This window comes from Silene latifolia, chromosome 2 (genome assembly GCF_048544455.1).
Source record: "Silene latifolia isolate original U9 population chromosome 2, ASM4854445v1, whole genome shotgun sequence".
Taxonomy (NCBI): domain Eukaryota; kingdom Viridiplantae; phylum Streptophyta; class Magnoliopsida; order Caryophyllales; family Caryophyllaceae; genus Silene; species Silene latifolia.
In genome coordinates, this window is record NC_133527.1 from 8,016,318 (window position 1) to 8,038,818 (window position 22,501).

The 22,501-nt window shown below is 42.7% G+C and overlaps 2 protein-coding genes across 2 annotated transcripts; both read left to right on the top strand.

Moving 5' to 3' along the window:
* Positions 1–19,630: 19,630 nt before the first annotated feature.
* LOC141633202 (uncharacterized) lies at positions 19,631–20,287 on the top strand. The gene has a single exon (XM_074445654.1). It carries the CDS (start codon positions 19,631–19,633, stop codon positions 20,285–20,287), a length of 657 nt encoding a protein of 218 aa, XP_074301755.1.
* A 6-nt stretch (positions 20,288–20,293) lies between these two features.
* LOC141633210 (uncharacterized) lies at positions 20,294–20,818 on the top strand. Its single transcript, XM_074445661.1, has one exon. The coding sequence runs from the start codon at positions 20,294–20,296 to the stop codon at positions 20,816–20,818; it is 525 nt and encodes a 174-aa protein (XP_074301762.1).
* The last annotated feature ends 1,683 nt before the right edge of the window (positions 20,819–22,501 follow it).

Consider the following 22,501-nt stretch of genomic DNA (forward strand, 5'->3'; position numbering starts at 1 on the left):
GGCGGGCGCCGGGGGGAGTTCAGGACCGTACTACCAAAAGCGGTTCAATGGTCACACCCCCTTGGTCGTATCTGCTGCCGAGGTCTTTGCCCTGAGGAAGAACGAGGGTCAAAAGTGGGAAAGGTCTCCCAAGGCGAGGGGGGACGGTGACACGAGCCAGTACTGTGAGTACCACGGCCACACCGGCCACACCAGCCACTTAACTGACAACTGCCGGCATCTGAAGAATGCCATTGAAGAGCTGATCCGGAAGGGGAGCCTCAGCAAGTATGTTGCCGGAGGCCAAAAGAAGGATACCGGCGGCTCAAATAAAAAGTCCGTCTTTGAACGGATAGGAGTAATCCATGTTGTCATCGGGGCAACGAGAACGGTGGAGTCGCTCGGGGCAAAACGGCACACGAACGAACTATATCGTGGCCATCAACTTTGTGCCCAAAACAGCGATCCCCGCTTCCAACATCCCCGACATAACTATTGGGAAGAAGGACTACGAAGGAGTCATCGCCCGCACAAATGACCCACTAGTAGTCCACTTGGACATATCCAACCACCTGGTCAAGAGGTGCCCGATTGACACAGCGCCTACACGAACATCATGTTCAGGGAGTGCTTTCTCAACCTCGGTCTGAAGGTTGAGGACTTGAGCCCCGCACCAATCCGTTGTACGCTTTTTCCGGGGCCGGCCTGGTACCCCGGGGTCAATCAGCCGCCGGTGATGTTCGGCGAGGGAATGCGGCTAAGAACGTCCCGTCTGAGTTCGTGGTCATTGACGGCTCGTCCGCCTACAACGTTCTCATAGGCCGAGTCACTCGAGCGAGGCCGATGCGAAGAATGTCCATCCGGGCCCGACACGATGTATGTCTCGGACCGGGGGAAGTGCATAAACTCGTCTCAAAGGACGAAAAGACGAAGTAGTCAACGTCCGGATATCCGCGCAGGGTGCAACATGCAATCCCTCAAAGTGGCGAAGAAGTCGAGAAGGGGAAAAGCCATCCTTACAACAGAGGGCGACCTCATGGATGCCACTGTCGGCATGGTCGAAGGAGCGGAGACCGAAGAAGTGGAAATTGACCCGGGCGCACCGTAATCGCTTTGTCAACCTGGAGCCAAAATTCAGGGCCGCTCTCCTAGACCTGCTGAGGAAGAACAAAGACGTCTTCGCTTACTCAGCAGCCGAGATGCCAGGGGTGAGCCGGGAGGTAATTGTTCACAAGCTGAACGTGCTCTCCACCGCTCGCCCTGTCAAGCAGAAGATGAGGAACTCCTCAGCCGAGAAAGATGAGGCCATCAAAGCCGAGGTAGATAAATTACTAGCGGCGGGCTTTATCATGCCTTGTACTTATCCTGAGTGGTTAGCTAATGTTGTAATGGTGAAGAAATCATCGGGGGCGTGGAAGATGTGTGTAGATTTTACCAACCTTAATAAAGTGTGCCCCAAAGATTGGTATCCCTTGCCTCGAATAGATAGCTTAATCGACGCCACGACAGGCTACACTATGCTGAGCCTGCTGGACGCCTTCTCAGGGTATCATCAGGTATTCATGGCCGAAGAAGACATGCCTAAATGCGCATTCATCACCGGTAACGGCACATACATGTATAAAATGATGCCGTTCGGTTTGAAGAACGCCGACGCGACTTACACAAGACTGGTGGACAAAGTGTTCCAAAATCAAAAAGGGCGAAACATTGAGGCTTACGTTGACGATGCTATTGTAAAAAGCAAGTCTGACAGCGAGCACTTAGCCGATTTACACGAGACATTTTGTTCACTAAGGAAATACAAGATGAAACTTAACCCAATGAAATGCAACTTCGGTGTCCGGTCAGGTAAGTTCCTCGGCGTGCTTGTCAGCGCCAGGGGAATTGATGCCAATCCAGAGAAAGTCCAAGCAATCCTGGACCTGCCGGAGCCGAGGAATCGAAAAGAGGTTATGATGTTGACCGGGAGAATGGCGGCTCTGGCCCGTTTTATCTCTCGGTCAGCCGACAAGAGCACCCCATTCTTCAAAGTGTTGAAGGGAAATAAGGACTTCAGCTGGGGGGAGGAACAGAGCACAGCTTTCAAGCAACTGAAAGCTCATCTTCAAACTCTCCCAACCCTGTCCAGGCCGATGCTGGGGGAGACGCTATATCTATACATAGCAGTTACCTCGGCCACGGTCGATCCGTGATCATCGAGAGAAGAAGACAAACAAAGAACAACACCAATCTACTTTGTCAGCCATACATTGTTGCCCGCCGAAAGAAATTACCCACCGATTGAAAAAGCGCTTTCTTGTCGTCGTTGCCGCAAGGAAACTGAAGCCTTATTTCGACGCTCATCCCGTGACGGTCTTAACCGACCAACCATTGGAGAAAGCATTGGAAAAATTTGAGCAATCCGGCAGGCTCATCAAATGGGGAGTAGAGCTATCCGGCTTCGGCATTCAATACAAGCCGAGGCCCTCGATAAAGGGACAGGCACTTGCAGATTTCCTGGCCGAGTGCACATATCAAGAAGAGCAAAACCCCGGAGTATGGGAAGTATACACCGACGGGTCCTCCACGGCGAACAGCTCAGGAGCCGGCATACTTATCATCAGCCCAAGCGGGGACGAGTTTGAGTACGCCTTGAAATTTACCTTCTCGGCCTCGAACAACGAATTCGAATACAAGGCGGTGATAACCGGAGTCGAGCTAGCTAGAGCTGCCGGGGCGGAACACATCATTTTGAAAACAGATTCACTTTTAGTGGCTAATCAAATCAGAGGAGAGTACGAGACTCGAGACGACGGGATGGTAAGATACCTGGAAAGGGTAAAAGCTGACACTTCAAAATTAAAATCTTTTCGTATACAATGCATTCCTGTGTCGAGAACAATCGAGCGACGCTCTCTCAAAGCTTGCCGTTCAACCATCAAGAATGTCGGTCGAAACGTCTTGGTGGACATCGGAATGCCAAAAGCATTACGAGACCGTCGGCATGGTAGGCGACATAGAGGCTGAGACGACGTGGATGACTCCGATAATGAAATACAAACCGATGAATGAATTACCGGAGGACCGCAGTCTCTCACAGAAGATAAAGAGGATCGCAACAAGGTACTTGGTGTTTGAAGGAGAATTGTACAGAGGTCCGTAATAAGGCCACTCTTGAAATGTGTCGGCCCAGTAGACGCGAGCTAATATCGACAGAATTCACGAAGGCATCTGTGGTCATCACATGGGGGCAAGAACACTAGCCCACAAAGCTCTCCGAGCCGGCTATTTCTGGCCCACCATGCTTGAGGATTCCGAGCCAAAACCAAAAAGTGCAACAACCACAAATGCATGCTCCGGTGATACATGCACCTTCCCGAGACCTGCAGCCGGTACTTAGTCCCCTTCCTTTTGCACAGTGGGGGATGGATCTACTAGGGCCATTTCCAACGGCATCCGGAGGAAGAAAGTACTTGATTGTCGCCGTTGACTACTTCACCAAATGGGTTGAAGCCGTCGTGATGCCCGCCAAGACGACATACGTCGTAAGAAAGGTAATCTGGGAAAATGTCATAACTCGTTTTGGGCTACCCTAAGTCATGGTATTTGACCACGGCCGAGAGTTTTGGAGTGACACAATAATGAACTGGTTGGAGGAACTTGGTATCAAATTTGCATACTCCTCCGTCCGCCACCCACGAGCAACGGACAAAGTGAGGCGACCAATAAAACAATCCTCAACGGTTTGAAGAAGACAGTTGAAGACCTAAAGGGAAGATGTACCGATGAACTACCCGGCGTCCTGTGGTCCCTTCGAACCACCGAGAAAGAAGCAACGGGGTACAGTCCATTCCACTTAGTCTACGGGTCCGAAGCAGTCCTGCCAATTGAAGCAACGGTGCCGACATTCAGAACGGCCACCTTCAACCCGGTTGAAAATGAGGAAGGTCTGAAAGCCTCCCTAGACCTGGTTGAAGAAAGCCGAGACACAGCACGCCTCAACTTGGCAGTATACCAAAACCGAATGAGAAGAGCCTACAACCAAAGAGTCCACAAAAGGGACTTAAAAGTAGGAGATCTAGTCCTAAGAAAGTCAGCCGCCACCAACAAAGGGAACATTCATGGTAAATTGACGGCTAACTGGGAAGGTCCCTACAAAGTGGTTGAAGAAATGAGGCCGGGTACATACCGGCTGACAGACATGGAGGGTGTGCCTTTGATGAGCCATTGGAACACCGACAATCTCAGGAAATACTTTGTATAGCGGCGGAGGTGTCCAAGACAACTGTTGGCACCCCGACGCGTGTTTATATCTAATAAAGAATCATCCAAGTTTTCCATCAAAGTGTTTATCCCCTCCGCAGTCACCCCAAGAAGTAGACGCCACGGCAGTCACAACCAGCGCAGTTGATACTCGCGAAAGCGACCAACATGCCTTAGGAACGTATAAGTACAGTTGAGACGCAATTCTAGCCGCCTCGGCCAACCGAAGGCCTGGCAGAGGAAGCGATCAATATGCATACAGATACGAACGCTGTCGAGCCGTAACCTCTAGCCGCCTCGGCCAACCGAAGGCGTGGCAGGGGACACAACGGTCGATACGCTAACATGTTTACAACGGCGGTTGGAAACGCAAATCGGACACCTCGGCCAGACCGAAAGTGAAAGAGGAAGCGACCAACATGCTAACATGTTTAAAGAAAAAAGACGTTAAACACAGTTGAGATACGCATTCTAGCTGCCTCGGCCAGGCCGAAGGTAAAAACGAAAAAGCGCTCAATTAATAACGCAAGAAGACAAGTGAAGGATTGTGATCAAAACCCCGGCCAAGCCGGGGGCCAATAAACAAGCTTTATTAAAAAATGATTACAAGTAAGGAGAATACAGACGACGGCGTCCCCATAGGGATAAGCCAAAACACAACCTACCAAAGTTTTACAAAATATAAGGAAAAGCAAAAGGTTACGGACATATCATTTGAAGCGCCAAAACATGGCGGGGAGGAAAGGCTTAATAGTTGGCCCCGAACAATTAAACTATCCGAGTTCACGGGTGAGTCCGTGACGACCGCCCGTCTCCCTATGCCTTCTGCGCTTGCCATCGCAACGTTAGCGAAAGATCGTCTTTGGTAGGCGACCCGAAGCTCTTGGCGGCCTCACTGTCTTGGCGACCTCGGCCTCGGCAGACCTCGGTGCCTTCATTCTCTCGCTTCCTCCTTGGCCGCCCTAGCCTTCTCGGCAAGAAGGGCGCCTTCTCCGCGGCCTCCTCTTCCTCCTTTTTCACCCTCGCCTCCTCAGCGGCCTTCGCCTCCGCGGCCTTCTCCTTAGCTTCGAGCTTGTCATCAAGCAGCTCGTCAAATTTTTGCCACGGAAAGGAGCCATCAAGAGGAAAGAGCTCCCCAATCACTTCCCTGGCAGCTTCTTCGGCCAGGTCCCGGTATTGGGCGCACATGTTTGGAAGAATCTCGCGTTGGAGCGTCTCAATGTCCTCCTCCCTCTGGGCGATGATAGCATCCTTATTCCGGACCACCTTCCCCTGGGCCTGAAACATGCCCTTCCATTCGTCCCTCTTCTTAGCATTGAAGTCAGCGACTTTCTGAAGGTAGTCACGCCCCTCCAAAGACTTAGCGGCTTCGCCGCCGCACCTCGGCCTTGGCTCTTTCAATGGGATCGCCTTTTCAGCGTCCTCCCTAAGTTTTCTCTCAAGACGAATCGCCTCTTGACCTCGGCTTTGGCCCTCTCAGCTTCCTTGTTCGCAGCGTCGAGTTCAAGCCTGAGCCGCTCGAGCTGTGGGGCAGCTTCGGCAATGGCCTTCTCTTGCTCCACGATAAGAGCACCGGCCGTATCAGCCCACTTCGACAACATCCTGGCCAAACTTAGGCCCTCCGACCTAATCTGGACGGGGGTAGGCTGAGGGAAGGAGGTGACGACGGTGTCATTATTACCACCTGCCTGCGCAGATCGCTTCTCAGGACGCCGTTCAACATTGTGTCCGGTAGACGGCAGCGGTTGATCTACAAAAAATTCAATCAAAGCATCCGTGTCAACATACATGGACATACCAGAGAGCCTGTCATCAGGAACGCCTAATGAACCGGCTAAGTCTGAGCCACAGGATAGATCTGTACCATGCTTGGCCTTCTTGGTCGGAGGACGCATTTCTTTGCCGGCCTCGGCAGCAGTGGCAGTAGAAGCAGAAGCATCAGCGGCGGCAGTAGGCTCTTTCCTCTTGCGGAAGAGAGGAGATTCCACTGCCAAGGTGACCACCTCCTCGGCGGTAATATCAACGACCTCCACCGTCTCTTTCTGGACTGAAGGGATGAGAGGTGGAACTGATGTCGACGCCGTCGCCGCCGAAGACTTTGTTTTCCGCGTTCGGCGCGGTATGTTACCAGCAACCTTCGCCTGGGCCGCCGTCGTATTTAAGCCCTTCAGCTGCTGATCCATGAGGTCATTCGGCGCCGGTCTGCGGTCACGAGCCTGGGCCTTAGGATGCAAGTCAACAACTTGCTTGTTCTTATCAAGTCCCATTCTCCTAAGGATATCTTCAGACAGATCCGGGCCAAAATGGTCTGCAAAGGAAACGAAGCAAGGGTTAAGTAGAAGAAATAAATCAAAGTTCAAATAACAGAAACATTAAAAGCAGGGATGGGCCTTACACCGACCCCACTCACCCCGTTCGAGGGCCGGTATGAGGCCGACGTGGCAGAGCGGCGCATCCTGAAGAATGATCTGCGTCGGAGGAATCCATCCCTTCGGCATCCCACTCTTCTCCGCCTCAAAAAGGCTCATAGCCCGCTTCTCATCCGCATTAAGAGGGACCTTGCTGGCATCCATCTTTAGCTTACTCCGGGAGACCCATTTGTCATGCTCCGCCTTACTCTCACCCCGCAAATTGACTTGGTGCTGGAAGGACCGGGGCAGCGGATAATCCTCCGGAACCTCAACGTACACCCACCGATCTTTCCAGTCCTTGCAGGAAGAAAGCTTATCAACGGAGACGTAACCCGGCTCCGTCTGCACGCTGTACCACCCAACGCGACCAGGGGCCGACGGCCGAAGGTGATGGAACCGGCGGAATAAGTTCACCGTCGGGACCTCCCCCTTGAAAAGGCAGAGCCACACAAAGCCGACTATAGTCCTAATGGCCAACGGGTGCAGTTGGGCCACGGCGACGTTCATGGCTTTAATTATGGCCATAACGTGTTCATTCAGAGAAACCGGAGCCCATACTCCAGGTGTCTGATGTATACGCCGATGCAACCCGGAGGAGGGCAACAGACCACCTGACCTTCCTCAGGAATTACAATACTATACTCCCTGCCGAAGGAGAAGTGACGTTCGAAAACGTCAGGACCAGAACAACTGGCAAACTTGTGGGTCCAAGCACGGTCAGGGCAGACCTTACAGGCATCGCCGTGATCCATGATGTACGACCTCTCCTTATTATGATGAGCCCTTTCCTCATCATCACCGTCATCATCAACATCATCATCATCCTCCCAATCCTCCAGAGCTTTTGGATCAACTTCAGGAGAAGGAGACCTAGGGCCCCCAAACCTTATCGGAACGGCGGCTAGTGCCTCCTCTTCATCAAGACGCGACGGGGAACCCCCCGGCGCACGGTTACTAGGACCGGCATCAGCAGAAGACATGTTCACAACAAAAAACTTAACAATTAAAAGTTGAAAATTTGTTTGTTTACCTTGAAGAAAAAATGCTACGCTGGAGTAACGCTTCGAAGACTAGAGAGAAGTTTCGTCAAAGAAAGTTAAGCAAGAAGAAAATTTTTTGAGAAAATGAATTTGGAAGGCCAAATTCAGGGGCTAACTCTCCTATTTATAGGGAAAAGCCCACTCAAATCCGACCAATCAGGGCAAAGCCCATGAAGCGTCAACCAATCAACAACGAGACACATGTCAAGCATGCAGCCATGGAATGTCAATCGACAAACAGTTACAAAACTTCTTCAACACGCTCCTTGACAGAATGCCAATCGACGTATCGTCTTCAACACACCCCTTGGTATCTACTTGCCAAACGGCCGCCGATTCAACCAAGCTTGGCAAAGACCGGGTACCGGGGCAATCAAAAGCACACGGTACTCACAACCTCGGTCTCGGCCAGCGCCACTTTCTTTTCCACATCTGATGTCCATTACACATCCATGTGGAGGGGGGATATGGTACGGCCTAAGCAGAACCAAGCCGAGGTAGAAGAAGCGGGAGCCGAAAAATTTCAACTTGCGCAGAATACGCTCAACACTCATCGAAGGTCCATACCACGGCATAGACTATGCTGGGGGCAAATTGATGGGGCATATTCTGCACCCGCTGACCGAGTCAACATATTGAGCAAGGTCAAAGATATCCACAGCAAGTCAACGACTTAGACAGCCTAACCGACGCAGCCTGTCGGCCTGTCTCTTGTGCCTCGGCTAGGACAACTAGCCAGCCGGGGCACATATCCGCGTACTCATATCCAAGACCCCTCGGCATGGAGTCAACAGGGCCCGCCGGCCTGCCATGGGTCCCTCGGCCGAGGGTAGATCAGTCTTTCCACCTGCTAGCCACTTGGCCACTACGTGACAAAAGGTGAAAGTCTATAAATACTCCTCAACTCTCATTGAGGAAAGGATCCACAATTTAACCTAAACACCTCATAATCTGGTAATATCTTCCTTATCTCTCTACAACATATACTTCGCCAAGTGACACACAACTTATCTCTTTAAGTTCACTGACTTGAGCGTCGGAGTGAGTACGCTCGGCCAAAGCCGAGCCCTCAGTTTGTTCATTGTTTCAGGAGACCGAAAGGAGGATTCAACCAAAGACGTCATTCTACAAGCCACGAGTGGTAACAAATAACTGCTTCAGAATTACACCCGGAACAACATTATCCTGTAAAATTTTCCATCTTTTATTTGAATTCGCAAATATCGTGTTGATGCGTTGAATCATTCCAAAAAAGTCTCTAGCGTTACAACATGGCAACCATATCACACAATATTAAATTAAGATTATGACAACCACAAGGCATATAATAAGCTCGGGGATTTATATCTATCAATTTATTTTGAACTCCTTGGTGCTTTCTTTTCATATTTGACCCATTGTCATAACCTTGCCCTCTTACATCATCTATGTCAAGGCCTATATTTTTTAGTTCAACTTGTAGAACATCGAAAAACCCATGACATGTTGTATCATTGACATTCAAAAAACCCACAAAGGATTCTTCGATGGTAAAATATTTTGAAGAGGCATCAACATATCTTAAAATTTAGTTTATTAGAATTATAATTAATAATTTTCAGCGATAAGTTGATAAAGATTCAAAATGAACAACTGAAAAAAAGAGTGAAAAAATTATTAAAATCAGAATACTTTAATTATGGACAAAATACATTATTAAAATAAAATTTAGCCAATTATTATTGGCGAAATGAAGAATAAATATTGAAATAAAAATAGAGTTAAATCCTCTTATTCTCTAGATACACATCATTAAAGATCTAAGGGTCGGCAGAAATTAATAATTAAAACTATAGGTTACAGAGATTGAAGAATTCATTTAAACTGGAAACAAAAAACTCAAAATAAGTAATTAATATTATAAACATTACAACAACAACAACATCAGAGCCTTAATCCCAAAATAACTTGGGGTCGGCTGACATGAATCATCCTTTAGAACTGTCCATGGGTGAACGCACACCTCAAAATGCGAATAAAAGAGAGAAAATGAAAAACAAAAGGAAGAGCGGAAATGTAATGCAAAGTCAAGTTAAACTTACGGGTTTTAAAATCGAATTCCGGATCTCTTTTATAAAAACTTAAAATTTAAATCGAGAGAAAAATGCTTTAGAAAACCGAAATAGAATTAAGGATCCGGAATGCCTTAAAAGTAAACCAGGTAAAATATATAAGAAAGTGGTTAGTAAAAAAGTGTAATAAAGGAGAGAAGGACAAATAATTAAATTTGTAAATTAAATAAAAAACCCTAAATATGTCAAACAAACACATCAAATACTAAAAATCCACATGTATCATTTCCCTCCATTGTGCCCTCTCCGTCACCATGCTCTCCTCAAGCCCCAAAAATCTCATATCGTGCTCTATCACTCTCAACCATGTCTGTCTCGGTCTTCCTCTACCTCTAGGAACCTTTTCTGTTCTCCAAGTCTCCAGCCTCCTTACTGGTGCGTCCATAGGTCTCCTTCTCACATGGCCAAATCATCTTAGTCGATTTTCCATCATCTTGTCCTCTATTGGCGCCACTTTTACCTTTTCCCTAATCACCTAATTCTTTAATCGATCTTTCCTTGTATGTTCGCACATCCACCTCAGCATACGCATATCCGCCACACTCATCTTTTAAATGTGACAATGTTTCACGGCCCAACACTCGGACCCGTAAAGTAGGGCAGGCCTAATTGTCGTGCGGTAAAATTTTCCCTTTAATCTTTGGGGCATATCTTTATCGCATAAAAACCCTGAATCACTTTTCCATTTCAACCATCCCGCTTTAATTCTGTGAGCCACATCTCCGTCTAACTCCCCATCTTTTTGAATATTAGATCCTAGATATCTGAAGAAATTTGACCCCTCAACAACATTCCCATCGAAAATAATACTTCCTGCCTCTGTCGATCTCAACCCCACCACTTTAGTGAACTGACACCTCAAATACTCATTCTTACTCCTGCTCAGCCTAAACCCACAAGTCTCTAAAGTCTGCCTCCACAATTCCAACTTTCTCTCCACCCCCTCATTTGTCTCATCAAGGGAAGAGAAATCCTCAATCCACGCCTTCATCACAACCACTTATTTCACTCTTGTCAGAGATGCGATCATGAATCGAACCAGATGAAAACATTCAACCGGTTCTTCGAACTTTCCATCAACCCTGGGTTCTTCTAATTCGTCTTCGACTGTTTCAACTGGAACTGCCACACCTGTTAAATTTCTCGTCTCGTTTTTCGTGGATTAGCATCTCGAGGTCCTTGCAAGTTTTCATAATGAACAAGGATGCTAGTCCCAGGTTTCAAAGATGTCATGGCTGGCGCTCGTTTAGTTTAGTACGAGATCGCTTCACACCTCGCATACCTTGGGCACTCGCCCTAAATTGTCTATCTGGCGGAAGAATGCAATAACAACTTCCGAAATTTATTCCGCCAGTTTTTGGCGACTTTAACTCTCAACCTTTCTGATGATGTAGTTTCAGCTGTTTCTGATCGTGGATAGCGCGGTTAACATCCTACTCGCTCAACACAATATCATCAGCAAACATCATACACCAAGGGATGTCGTCTTGAATATCCTTTGTCAACTCATCCATAACTATAGCAAAGAGAAAAGGACTAAGTGCGGAACCTTGATGCACCCCGATGGTAATGGGAAATTCTTCTGTTCTCCCAACATTAGTGCGAACACTTGTACTAGCCCCCTCATACATGTCCTTTATGAGGTCAATATATTTTCGAGACACACCCTTTCTCGCGAAAGCCCACCAAAGTACTTCTCTTAGTACCCTATCATATGCCTTTTCTAAGTCAATAAACACCATATGCAAGTCCTTCTTCTTGTCCCGATGGTACGGTGTTCCATCAACTGTCTCATGATAAAAATCGCATCCATAGTCAATCTTCCGGGAATAAATCCAAATTGGTTATCAGAGATGTCTACACATCTTCTAAGCCTTTGCTCGATTATCCGCTCCCATAACTTCATTGTATGACTCATAAGTTTACTTACTCGATAATTAGAACACTCTTGAACATCGCCTTTGTTCTTGTACAAAGGGACAAGAGTGCTTCTTCTCCAAGCTGGTGGCATCTTGTTGCTCCTCCAAATCTTGTTGAAGAGAATGGTTACCCATTCGATCATTTTCTCCCTGAAGCACCTCCAAACTTCTATGGGTATACCATCCGGTCCCTCTGCTTTCTTTGACCCCATCTTCCTTAACGCCTTTCAAACTTCACTCTTTTGTATTCTACGCACAAAATCCCGATTAACCATGCTTGGTGTTACTTCAACATCCCCAAAACCTTGTTCCTGATGTCCATTGAATAAAGTATCAAAGTAAGAACTCCATCTTGCCTTTATTTCGTTATCCTGAACCAGTACCTTATCGTTCATATCTTTCACACACCTAACTCTCCCAATATCACTCGTCCTTCGATCTCTTATGCGAGCCAGTTTATAGATATCCTTCTCTCCTTCTCTTGTGTCCAACCTGGCATACACTACTTCTTGGTTTTGCCCTCGCATCCCGTACTGCCTTTTTAGCGGCTCGTCTAGCCTCCTTGTACTTTTTAAAGTTCTCATCACTTATGCATTTCTCCAAAACCCTATAGCATTCACGTATTGTCTTTATCGCTTGTCTCACCTCATCGTTCCACCAAGATGTGTCCTTACTTGATGGTCTATTCCTTTTAGATTCCCCTAACACCTCCCTCGCCAAATCCTTTACAACATGCTCCAGTTTATCCCACGTTGCATCAATATCTTTCTCCTTGCAATCCGACCAAATATCGCTACTTCCAACCTTATCCAAAAACGCTTGTTGGTTTTCCCCTTGTACCTTCCACCACTTGATTCGTGCCTCACCGATTATCTTTATCTTCCTCAAGTCTCTCTTACCCCGAAAATCAAGCACCACTAGTCTATGTGGTGTTGCAGCACTTTTCCCGGGTATGACCTTGCAATCGGTGTACTCTTTTCTCCACACATTCCTTACCAAAAGGAAGTCATTTTGACTAGCATTTCCTCCACTCCTATAAGTCACTAAATGAGAATGTCTTTTCTCGAACCAAGTGTTCATTACACCCAAGTCATATGCCAAAGCAAAATCTAATGTCATAAACATTAATAAAAAAAAAAGAGAGAAATTAATTGAATAAGAATATTTGCTTCGAAAATATTCGAGCGACGACTTCAATACTAATAAAAGCATTCGATCTCTAAAGTTAAAGAGTAACGATATAAATAGTGATTAAATAGTAAAATATATTTCAAAATGAAAAGATGTACAATTAATGATTATTAATAAAGAGTGAAAATTGGTTTGAAAACAAAAATTTCTACATAAAAAAAAGAAAATTAATATTACCTTTTAAAACATTAGGTAGACTTAATTACAACTATCCATTAGATTTACAAAATTTGGGTCAAAATAGCGGAAGTACAGTATTTTTACAACCGATTGTATTAGAGTCAAGTCTTATAGAGTGGGTGGAGGAGGAGTATGGAGGCGGCGTTTCTATAGACGAAGAAGGGAGGTTGAGCCGTTGAGGGAGGTAGTAGTGCAGAAAGTTTTAATTAGGGCTATTAATTGAGGGAGAAATTATATATACGAGATTACGATGGTGGGTAGAAATGGTAAATGAGGGAGATTACGGGTCATATACTAAGTTTAGAATTTTCGGATACACAAATTCTCTTTTAAAATGGCGTATTTATCTTAATTTTAAGACGAGTTAATTAAAATGAGTAAGATAAAATTAAAGTTCTTATTAGGTATTAACAAAATAGTAATTGTACTATCTAGCTAAATAAGGTGTTATTTGACCCGTTTTATTTTTGAGATGGATATACCCATTTTAAATGAGACCAATTAAATGAAGGATATAATTAAATGAGAGACAATTGTGAATATCTCTAATTAAGCCCGTCAAACGTATTAGGAGGCTCGGGCCATACCGGTTGAATCACATTTCACAATACGAGTAGGTTGCATATGGATCGAGTCAAATTAGACTTCAAGCCAAAATAGTATATGTCGTCCGTTATATTATCATATTTTGAGACGAAAAAACACACTTCGTAAAATTAAATCATATTTAATATTTATAATATAATTATATTCATTAATTGTCAAACTTATTTTAAACTAGTTATAAAAATTAATTTATTTTTTTTTAAAAATTATTAGTTAATGATATAAAATTTATTTATTTATTTTTTATACTTAAAATATTGAAGTACTAATTTTCTATTTATTTTATAAAATATAATATTCAAGTATTAATGTTTTAATAATATTATTAATTTATCTTTGACCCAATGGGTCAAACGACTTGGATTTCAACCCTGAAATAAGTTTCGTGTTCGGGTTAAACGGATTGGGTTTCGACCCTGAAATAACTTTTGTGTTCGGGCAGGGGTCACGAGTCAACATTAACAGGTCTTCCACCTAAGAAAACAGGAGCGGATCAAGTGTTGACGGATCTAGCTGTAATACATTCATAAATTGAAACATGAATCATGAATGTACATGTATTTATAAACAGGAGCGGGTCACTATTATTTTAACGTTTGTATCATGTTTCATATGATAACCCAACATGAACCTAGCTAATACCATAGCACAACTGCACAAGTGCAACAATTGTATTAATTTGTCCATCTTATTCTTAATTAGTTACCTAAACCATATCTTATTTTACGTAATTATTCCGACTATTTCAAATTTTCGATTATTGTGTGTTCATTTTCATCCGTATAATTTAGTTTCATCATGAGTATAAGTTAAGTTTTTTCTTTGAATCACCCAACCAAAGTAGCAACTCAAACTTAGCTAACAAGATGACATATCATACTACAACGAATACTTGGCCAATTAAACTTACTGTGTCAGTTATGCTTCATGATATTACAACGTTCGTCGTGTACAAACCCACTATTTGCAGTTGAATTATAATACAAACTGAAAATATGACTTTACACAAAAAGTAATTATTATATTTTTTTTTTACATAATTGATGATAACAAAATCTATAATAGCAATCCGTGCAATTTGCACGGGTTTAAAACTAGTAATTGCTTTATACTTCGCCTCCTAGTGAAGATATGTATCTCTAGGGTTTATTTGGTATATATAGGCTGTAATATATGCCTTGATATTCAATAATAATAATAATCATCAAGCTTTTCCAATCTTTCCTCTGTATACCGTTTCACAGAATAACAATATTTGAAGCAATATTAGCCATAATTATAGGAAAAAAAAAATATTTGGACATGCAGGAAACCGTTTATTTTCAAGATTCTACAACTTCTTAATGCAGGAAACCGTTTATTATCAAAATTAAAATTAAAATTAAAATTAGAAAGAATCAATATTAGCCATAATTATAGGGAAAAAAAATATTTGGACATGCATGTAAGATTCTCCTTCTAATTGTATTTAAACTCGTACATAACACTCGTTGAAAAACATAAAATCAAATTAAACAAACATACACTATTATTCTTTCATTTTCTCCTTCCAAATGGCATTTTCCCTCAAATATCTTTGCTTATTGCTTGCTTTAGTCACCCTAGTTCACCAAGGTATCGTCTAATTTTCAACTTATAGACTTATTTGTATTAATTATCGCTTCTCATTTAGGTTACGGGCACACATTAAAAAAATCGTTTGTTTTTAAAATAATTATATTTGGGTTTGGCATTATTAATAATGAGTAATGACATAAGACTAGAGCTTTGAAATACAAGTAGATGGTTATCTTATATCACAAGAAAAATAAAATGAGGTCTCCGATTCAGAATACTGAATCTCAATATCAGCCTCTCGCGTAGAATATGTAGAGTCATCAAAACAATAATTTCTCGAGCGTAAACAAGTCTTATTATTGTTTTTACTAGTGCAAGTCATATGAGTCATTTGGCTAATCTTAACCAAGCGATTTTATGTTAATTTCATATTTTCATATATATTATTTACGACGAATATTATTATTTTCCTTATATATTATTACTTATAAATTATTTGTATAAAACGGTTTTACACAAGGACTAGTACAAAACCGGTAGATAATAGACTTAAACATTCCTAAAGTAATTAATGTTGATACCTTTTATTTACTGGTTTTACATGTAAAACGGTTTTATATAAAACTTTCTCATATTTACAGGCGTTAGTGACTGCTCAACGGTGGATATAAGAGTCTTTCAAGATGAAACCGGAGAGCGTTTCGATGGAAAACCCGAACTAAAGGTGACAGTTTTGAACAACTGCGAATGCAAAATGGGCCAAATCGTATTATCAGTTTATGGATTCCAGTCGACGGAGCCCGTCGACCCGGCTCTATTTGATTTTAAAGGCATTTATGGTTCGGTAAACAACGGGTTACCTATCAACCCTCATGAGTCTATTAGTTTTAATTATGTTTGGACCACGTCATTTTTCTTTAAAGTGGCAGGGGCTACTGCCCTTTGTCATTAAGGACATGATACTCCCTCCGTCTAGATTAATCGAATGAAAATTATTATTTAGGGTTTGTTTTTGTTACGACTATAGAGACGAATTTCATGTTATTTCTTATCTTTTTTTTTTACCTAAAGTGGAACGGTCTAACCCCTTATCGATTTGAATGTGTTCGATTTCCTAATCGTCATGAATAATTAGAGAACTCTTTTTATTGAGATATGTATGTGTTTTGTGGCTCTTCTCTTAATTTAAAGTCATTTTTTTTATTGTATTAGTATCCCAACATAATCTAAAGTCCAATATATTTCTAAACTTTTGTAATTTTATTTTAATTATTTTGTATGGATTGGGAGACTTGAAAGGAATGAAACGGAGGAAAACGGAATTAAATCTTAAACAATTATCTTATGTTTGATCAACAAAATCGAGTCGAGGTGAAGTAAAAGAAAGAGAAAATAAAGCATCCTGCTCGGGAAAAGATCATCTCCATTACTTTTTGGTCCATTTCTCCTCACAAGGATTATTCTATTATATATTTCATTCTCACTCATTTATCTTTTCTTTCTTAAATAAAGTCATAACCATCCAATCAGGTTCAAAGTTAATCCGGCCCATTGAAAAGTAATGAACCTCCTGGAGAGGATCCTTACTCCTCCCGCTCTAAGTGGAATCAAACCGTCTACTCTTTATTGAAATGATTCGAGATGAAAAAAAATGTTATTTTTTTATTATCAGTCGTTTTGTCTTCGGTTTGTTTCCCTTTTCTCGGCTGGTTATGTAAATTGTAAAACTTATTCCTCCTTATCAACTTTGAATTTTGTAAAGTGTTCCAATTCCTTAATTAATCCCTATATAATATCAATGCGTAGCGCTTAGAAGTTAGAACACAGTTTAGAAAAAACGTTAAATCGATTCTAGAATACGTTGCGAGTCCAACAATTTCATGGCATTTAGTTAAATGATCCAACACAATCAACGCGACTTTGAGGGACATTCACTTTATAAAATATCAATGCATATAATATTGTTAATGTGTATTTCTATACAATGAATTTGCAAATGAAATTCACAAATAAATTTCCTAGGTAACAATACATTACATTTAAGATGGTGTAGATACATTACATGCGTTCAACTATGGTGTAGATACATTAAAAGATTGTGGAGAGTTGAAAATGTCACACGTATCTAAATAAATTACGGATTGAATAAATTTTGATATTTATATAAATGCATACTCGTATTAAATAAATTATTCTACCACTACTATGAAACTTTTCTTTTTTCAAGATTCAAATTAAAATTAGAATCTATATTATGCCATAAATATTATTCTCTTCGTCCCAATTAATAGTTTATATTTACTTTATTTACCTATCTCTAAGATTATGCTCTCTCAAAAAAGTGCGTCCTCTTCCCCCGATTCGGAAGATGACCAAAACAATCGCTCTACAAAGAAGGTCAAAATGAATCAAAACCCTGAAACAAATGGTGTGAATCAAAACACAGAATCTGCTAACCAAGGTCCGATTCCTCGTGTATCATACATGGAGTCTTTGAGTAATGGAGGATCGCCATCTTTCGCTATCAACCGAGGCATGAGTTTCAACATCACAAATAATGAGGCTTATGAAGAGGAGTCTGATGATGACATTGAAGACAATGATATTGCTAATGACCCAATGTGTCCTACTATTCTTCTTACAAAGGAAGAAAAAAATCAAGATCCGAAGACATTGGAAGGATACACTCATTATTAAGATGTTCGATAAAAACATCGGGTATTTTACATTATTACGGCAGATAAAGAAGAAATGGGCCCTCAAAGGTGGTCTATCACTCATGGATGTCGGGTTTTCTTTCTATGTGGCGAGATTCACTAACAAGGAGGATTACGAACACGTACTATCTCAAGGCCCTTGGATGATTGGGGATCATTACCTCACTATTCGGAAATGGGTACCTAATTTTGTCGCAACGGATGAACCTATTCGTCATCTAACTACATGGATACGAATTCCTCGTTTATCTGTTGAGTATTATCATGAGGATATCTTGAGGAAGATTGGGAGCAAAGTGGGAAAAGTAATCCGTATTGATAAACCAACTGCCCTAGCGGAAAGAGGTCAGTTCATTCGCATGAGCGTTGAAGTGGATTTAACAAAACCTTTGCTTTCGAAGTTCCGAATGAATTGCAGAGTGTGGATTATCCAATATGAGGGTCTTCGTATGATATGTTATAAATGCGTAAAATTAGGCCATAATGAATCAAATTGTACGATGTTTGAGGCGAATGCAGAGGCTACCAGTCAATCGGTTGTTAAGGAAGTTCCAGATTCTATCATTAACAAGGGTAATGGTAAGGGTGTTATTCAAGCTCCTACTGAGGCGTATGGTTCTTGGATGCATGTTAAAAAGCCAGTCAGACGTAAGAATGTTCGAGGAGATAAGCCCGTGAGTACTAGTAATGAGGTACAACATAAACCCTCTGGTTTTAAAACGAAAATTGACAAAGGCTCTGGGTCGAGATTTGAAGCCCTTGATATGGTTTCGACTGATGTCAATGGCCTTGAAGATTTGCAAATCCATAGCAATACTGTGCTGATAAGTCAACAGGAAGCAAGCAATAACAATGCAAAAACTAAGGAGGCGTTTTTGGTCAATGGGTCTGAGAATATTGGTGTACGAGATTTAGGGGAGACAAATATGGAAATTATGGGAAATCAAGGAAAGGATAATTTAATTGATATTGAGGATCCTATGTGTGAGGAGGTGAATCCAATTTCTAAGGAAAGTCCTCTTAAAAATCAAGTCATAATCAAGGAAAGGCCTGCCAAGATTTCTCCTGTCGTTAAGGAAAAGATCACACAAGCTTCGAATATTCCAATTCCTTCCTCAAATGGAAATATTACCAATCAAATTAATATTCCATCCCCTAGGATATCTCCTCCCTTGATCAATTCCCCCATAATTCAACATAACAGTCAATCTCCCATGATTTTGTCCCCAATTAATAACATCCCTAAACTTATGCACCAAAGAAGCTCGAAATTTACACATAACCTTAGTTCTAATAAGGAAAATTTACGGAAAGCTTCTTTGTCCTGTAAAATTGATCGTAGCACTCACAAAAAATCTGGACGTCCATCTATCCTCCCGCCACAACACCATTATGACCTCAATCACCTCCCCGAATCTGATACCAATTACCAAACCCATCACCATCCTCCCATCTCGTTGCCTCTCCTTAATGTCACTAATGGACGCCCCTGTTCTGATGTCGACAACACCCCTAACTCACTCAATGGAGGTAGTACTGAAGTCGGCACTTCCTCTGTACTCGTCAGTTCCAGAACCGCTTCTGGAAGTGAAAATCCCAATGCAGGACATGAGGATTCTCGTGTTACTCTCTGAGGCGTTCTTGTCCTCGCTCTCTCATTATCCAACAAGTTTTATGGATCGTTTACCTAATCATTTAACTCGTCGATCAGCCTTGAGGTTGATGACCTGGAACGTTCAAGGAGCAGGTAGTAATGCCTTTCTTTCTATGCTTAAAGAATTAATTCGAATCAACACACCTCATGTCGTGGCTCTAGTCGAAACTCACATCAGTGGCGCTGTTGCGCAACGCGTATGTGACAAAATCAATTTTCAGGGGAAAACTAGAGTGGAAGCAACGGGTTTTAGTGGCGGGATATGGCTATTCTGGCATCCAGAGGAAGTCACCGTCACCCCTATTATCCATCATCCCCAACATGTTACGGTTGAGATTACCCGTGCAGGGGAAGTACCTTGGTATTATTCGGCAGTGTATGCAAGCCCGGATGCTACTAAAAGAGAAGAGCTATGGCGGGAGCTTGAGTCGTTTGCCCGAACCCACGATAGGCCGTGGTTGGCCATGGGAGATTTCAATGACACTCGGTACATCCATGAACGTAATGGGACTAGTGATGGAATGCGGAGGAGATGTAACAAATTTAATGCTTGGTGCGAGAATAATAACTGGATTGACCTCGACTATTCTGGGCTGGACCATACATGGTCGCGAGGGATTACTGCTTCTACTCGCCAATGGACCAGGTTAGATCGGGCCATGTGTAATTCAGAATGACGTACAATGTTTGCGGAAGGATCTTTACGACATCTTATGCAGAACCAGTCGGACCATTGCCCTATAATTGTAAGTACTACTGGTTTTGCGCCCATCCCCAAAGTCCTTAGACCCTTTCGTTTTCAGGCTGCGTGGATGTGTCATGCTCGTTTTTCGGAATTTGTGGATTCTAATTGGTCTAATGAACAGCCACTATTCCCCTTTATCCACGATTTTGCAAACCTACTGCAAGATTGGAATAAGAATACGTTTCACAATATTTTTGCAAGAAAGAGGAGTCTTGAGAGGAGGCTACTTGGCATTCAGAAACGTCTCTCCAATAGAGGACCCAATTATTTATTTAAATTGGAGCTTAAACTAAAAAAGCAGTTGGATGAAGTTCTAAGGGAAGAGGAACTTTTGTGGTTTCAAAAATCCCGTATGGAAGCTATATGCGATGGTGATAGAAACACACGTTTTTTCCATTTGAGCACGATTATCAGGCGAAAGCATAACCGAATTGAAGGACTGCAAGACGTATTAGGAAACTAGGTTTGGGATGCTGATATTATTAAAAGGATGGTTATTGAATTTTTTCAAGACCTTTTTGCAGGGCCAACTTCACCAATAAATCTTGAAGGTTTAACGATTGGTCGTTTCCCGGCTCTAACAAGTCAGGAATCCGAGAAATTAAATCGTCAATATGTGATAGCTGATGTTCAGTATGCTCTTAATCAGATGTCCCCGTTTAAGGCTCCCGGACCGGATGGGTTTCAAGCACTGTTTTATCAATCTCAGTGGGAAACGGTTTCTCCGAGCCTATGCAATTTGGTTTTTGATGTGCTGCACAATGGCAACTTCCCGGACGGATTGGGTGAAACGTTTATCTCGCTTATTCCAAAGGTTGATCACCCACATACTGTTTCACAGTTTCGGCCCATTGGTCTATGTAATGTCGTGTACAAGATTATCACGAAGATGATTGTGAACCGTTTAAAACCAATTCTCCCCATTCTTATTAATCCCATGCAGTGTAGTTTTGTCCCCAAGCGTCAGATTACGGACAACATCATCATTGTCCAGGAAGCTCTACATTCTATGCGGAGTAGGAAAGGGAGCACGGGTTTTATGGCTCTCAAACTTGACCTTGAGAAGGCGTATGACAGACTCGAATGGCCGTTTATTCATTTCACACTTCGAGATATGGGACTCCCACCTCGGATGGTTCAAACTATTATGCAATGCATCAAATCTTCGACGTTGAATGTATTGTGGAATGGAGAAAGGACGGAACCTTTTGCGCCCACACGAGGTATCCGTCAAGGCGATCCTCTTTCACCATACATTTTTACGATTTGTATGGAAAAATTGAGCCAATTAATCGAAGAATACAGTGGAGGAAGCCAATGGAAAGGTTTCCAAATATGTCGAGAAGGCCCTATTTTAACGCATTTATTTTTCGCTGACGACATTATATTATTTGGAGAAGCAACAGTTCAACAAGCCCAATTGATTAATCGTGTATTGAACGCATTCTGCCAAGCTTCAGGTCAGCGGGTAAATAGAGCAAAATCCAAAGTTTATTTTTCACCCAATACTGATGGAGAGGATGTTTCGTTGATCACCAACGAATTGCAAATAGCGAGTACAGATGATTTAGGCATGTACTTAGGTGTGCCTACCCTTAATGGCCGGGTAACAAGAGAGACATTTGAGTTCATTGCTCAAAAAGTTGACAAAAGGTTATCGGGATGGAAGTCCAAAAACCTCTCGTTGGCAGGACGTGCTACTTTGATTCAATCGACCCTTTCATCAATTCCTTCTTATACCATGCAGACAGCTAGGTTGCCTCGGTCGATTTGTGACGATCTTGATAAAAAATCAAGGCGCTTTTTGTGGGGTGGAAATCAAGAAAATCGAGCTCTAAGTCTAGTGTCGTGGGACATGGTTACTAAGGAGAAGGAAAGGGGTGGTCTTGGCTTGCGCTCGATGCGGCAAGTTAACACTGCGTTCATGGCCAAGCTAGGATGGCGCCTCTTATCGGAACCCAATGCCCTTTGGGCGAGAGTATTACGCCATAAGTATTGTAAAGGGAGATGTGACGTGGACATGTTCAAACCGAAACCTTTATGTTCTAATGTTTGGAAAGGTATGGCCGAAGGGTTTAATGCGCTGAAATCGGGTTTTAGTGCGTCGATTGGTAATGGCAAGAAAACTCTGTTCTGGAAACATGCT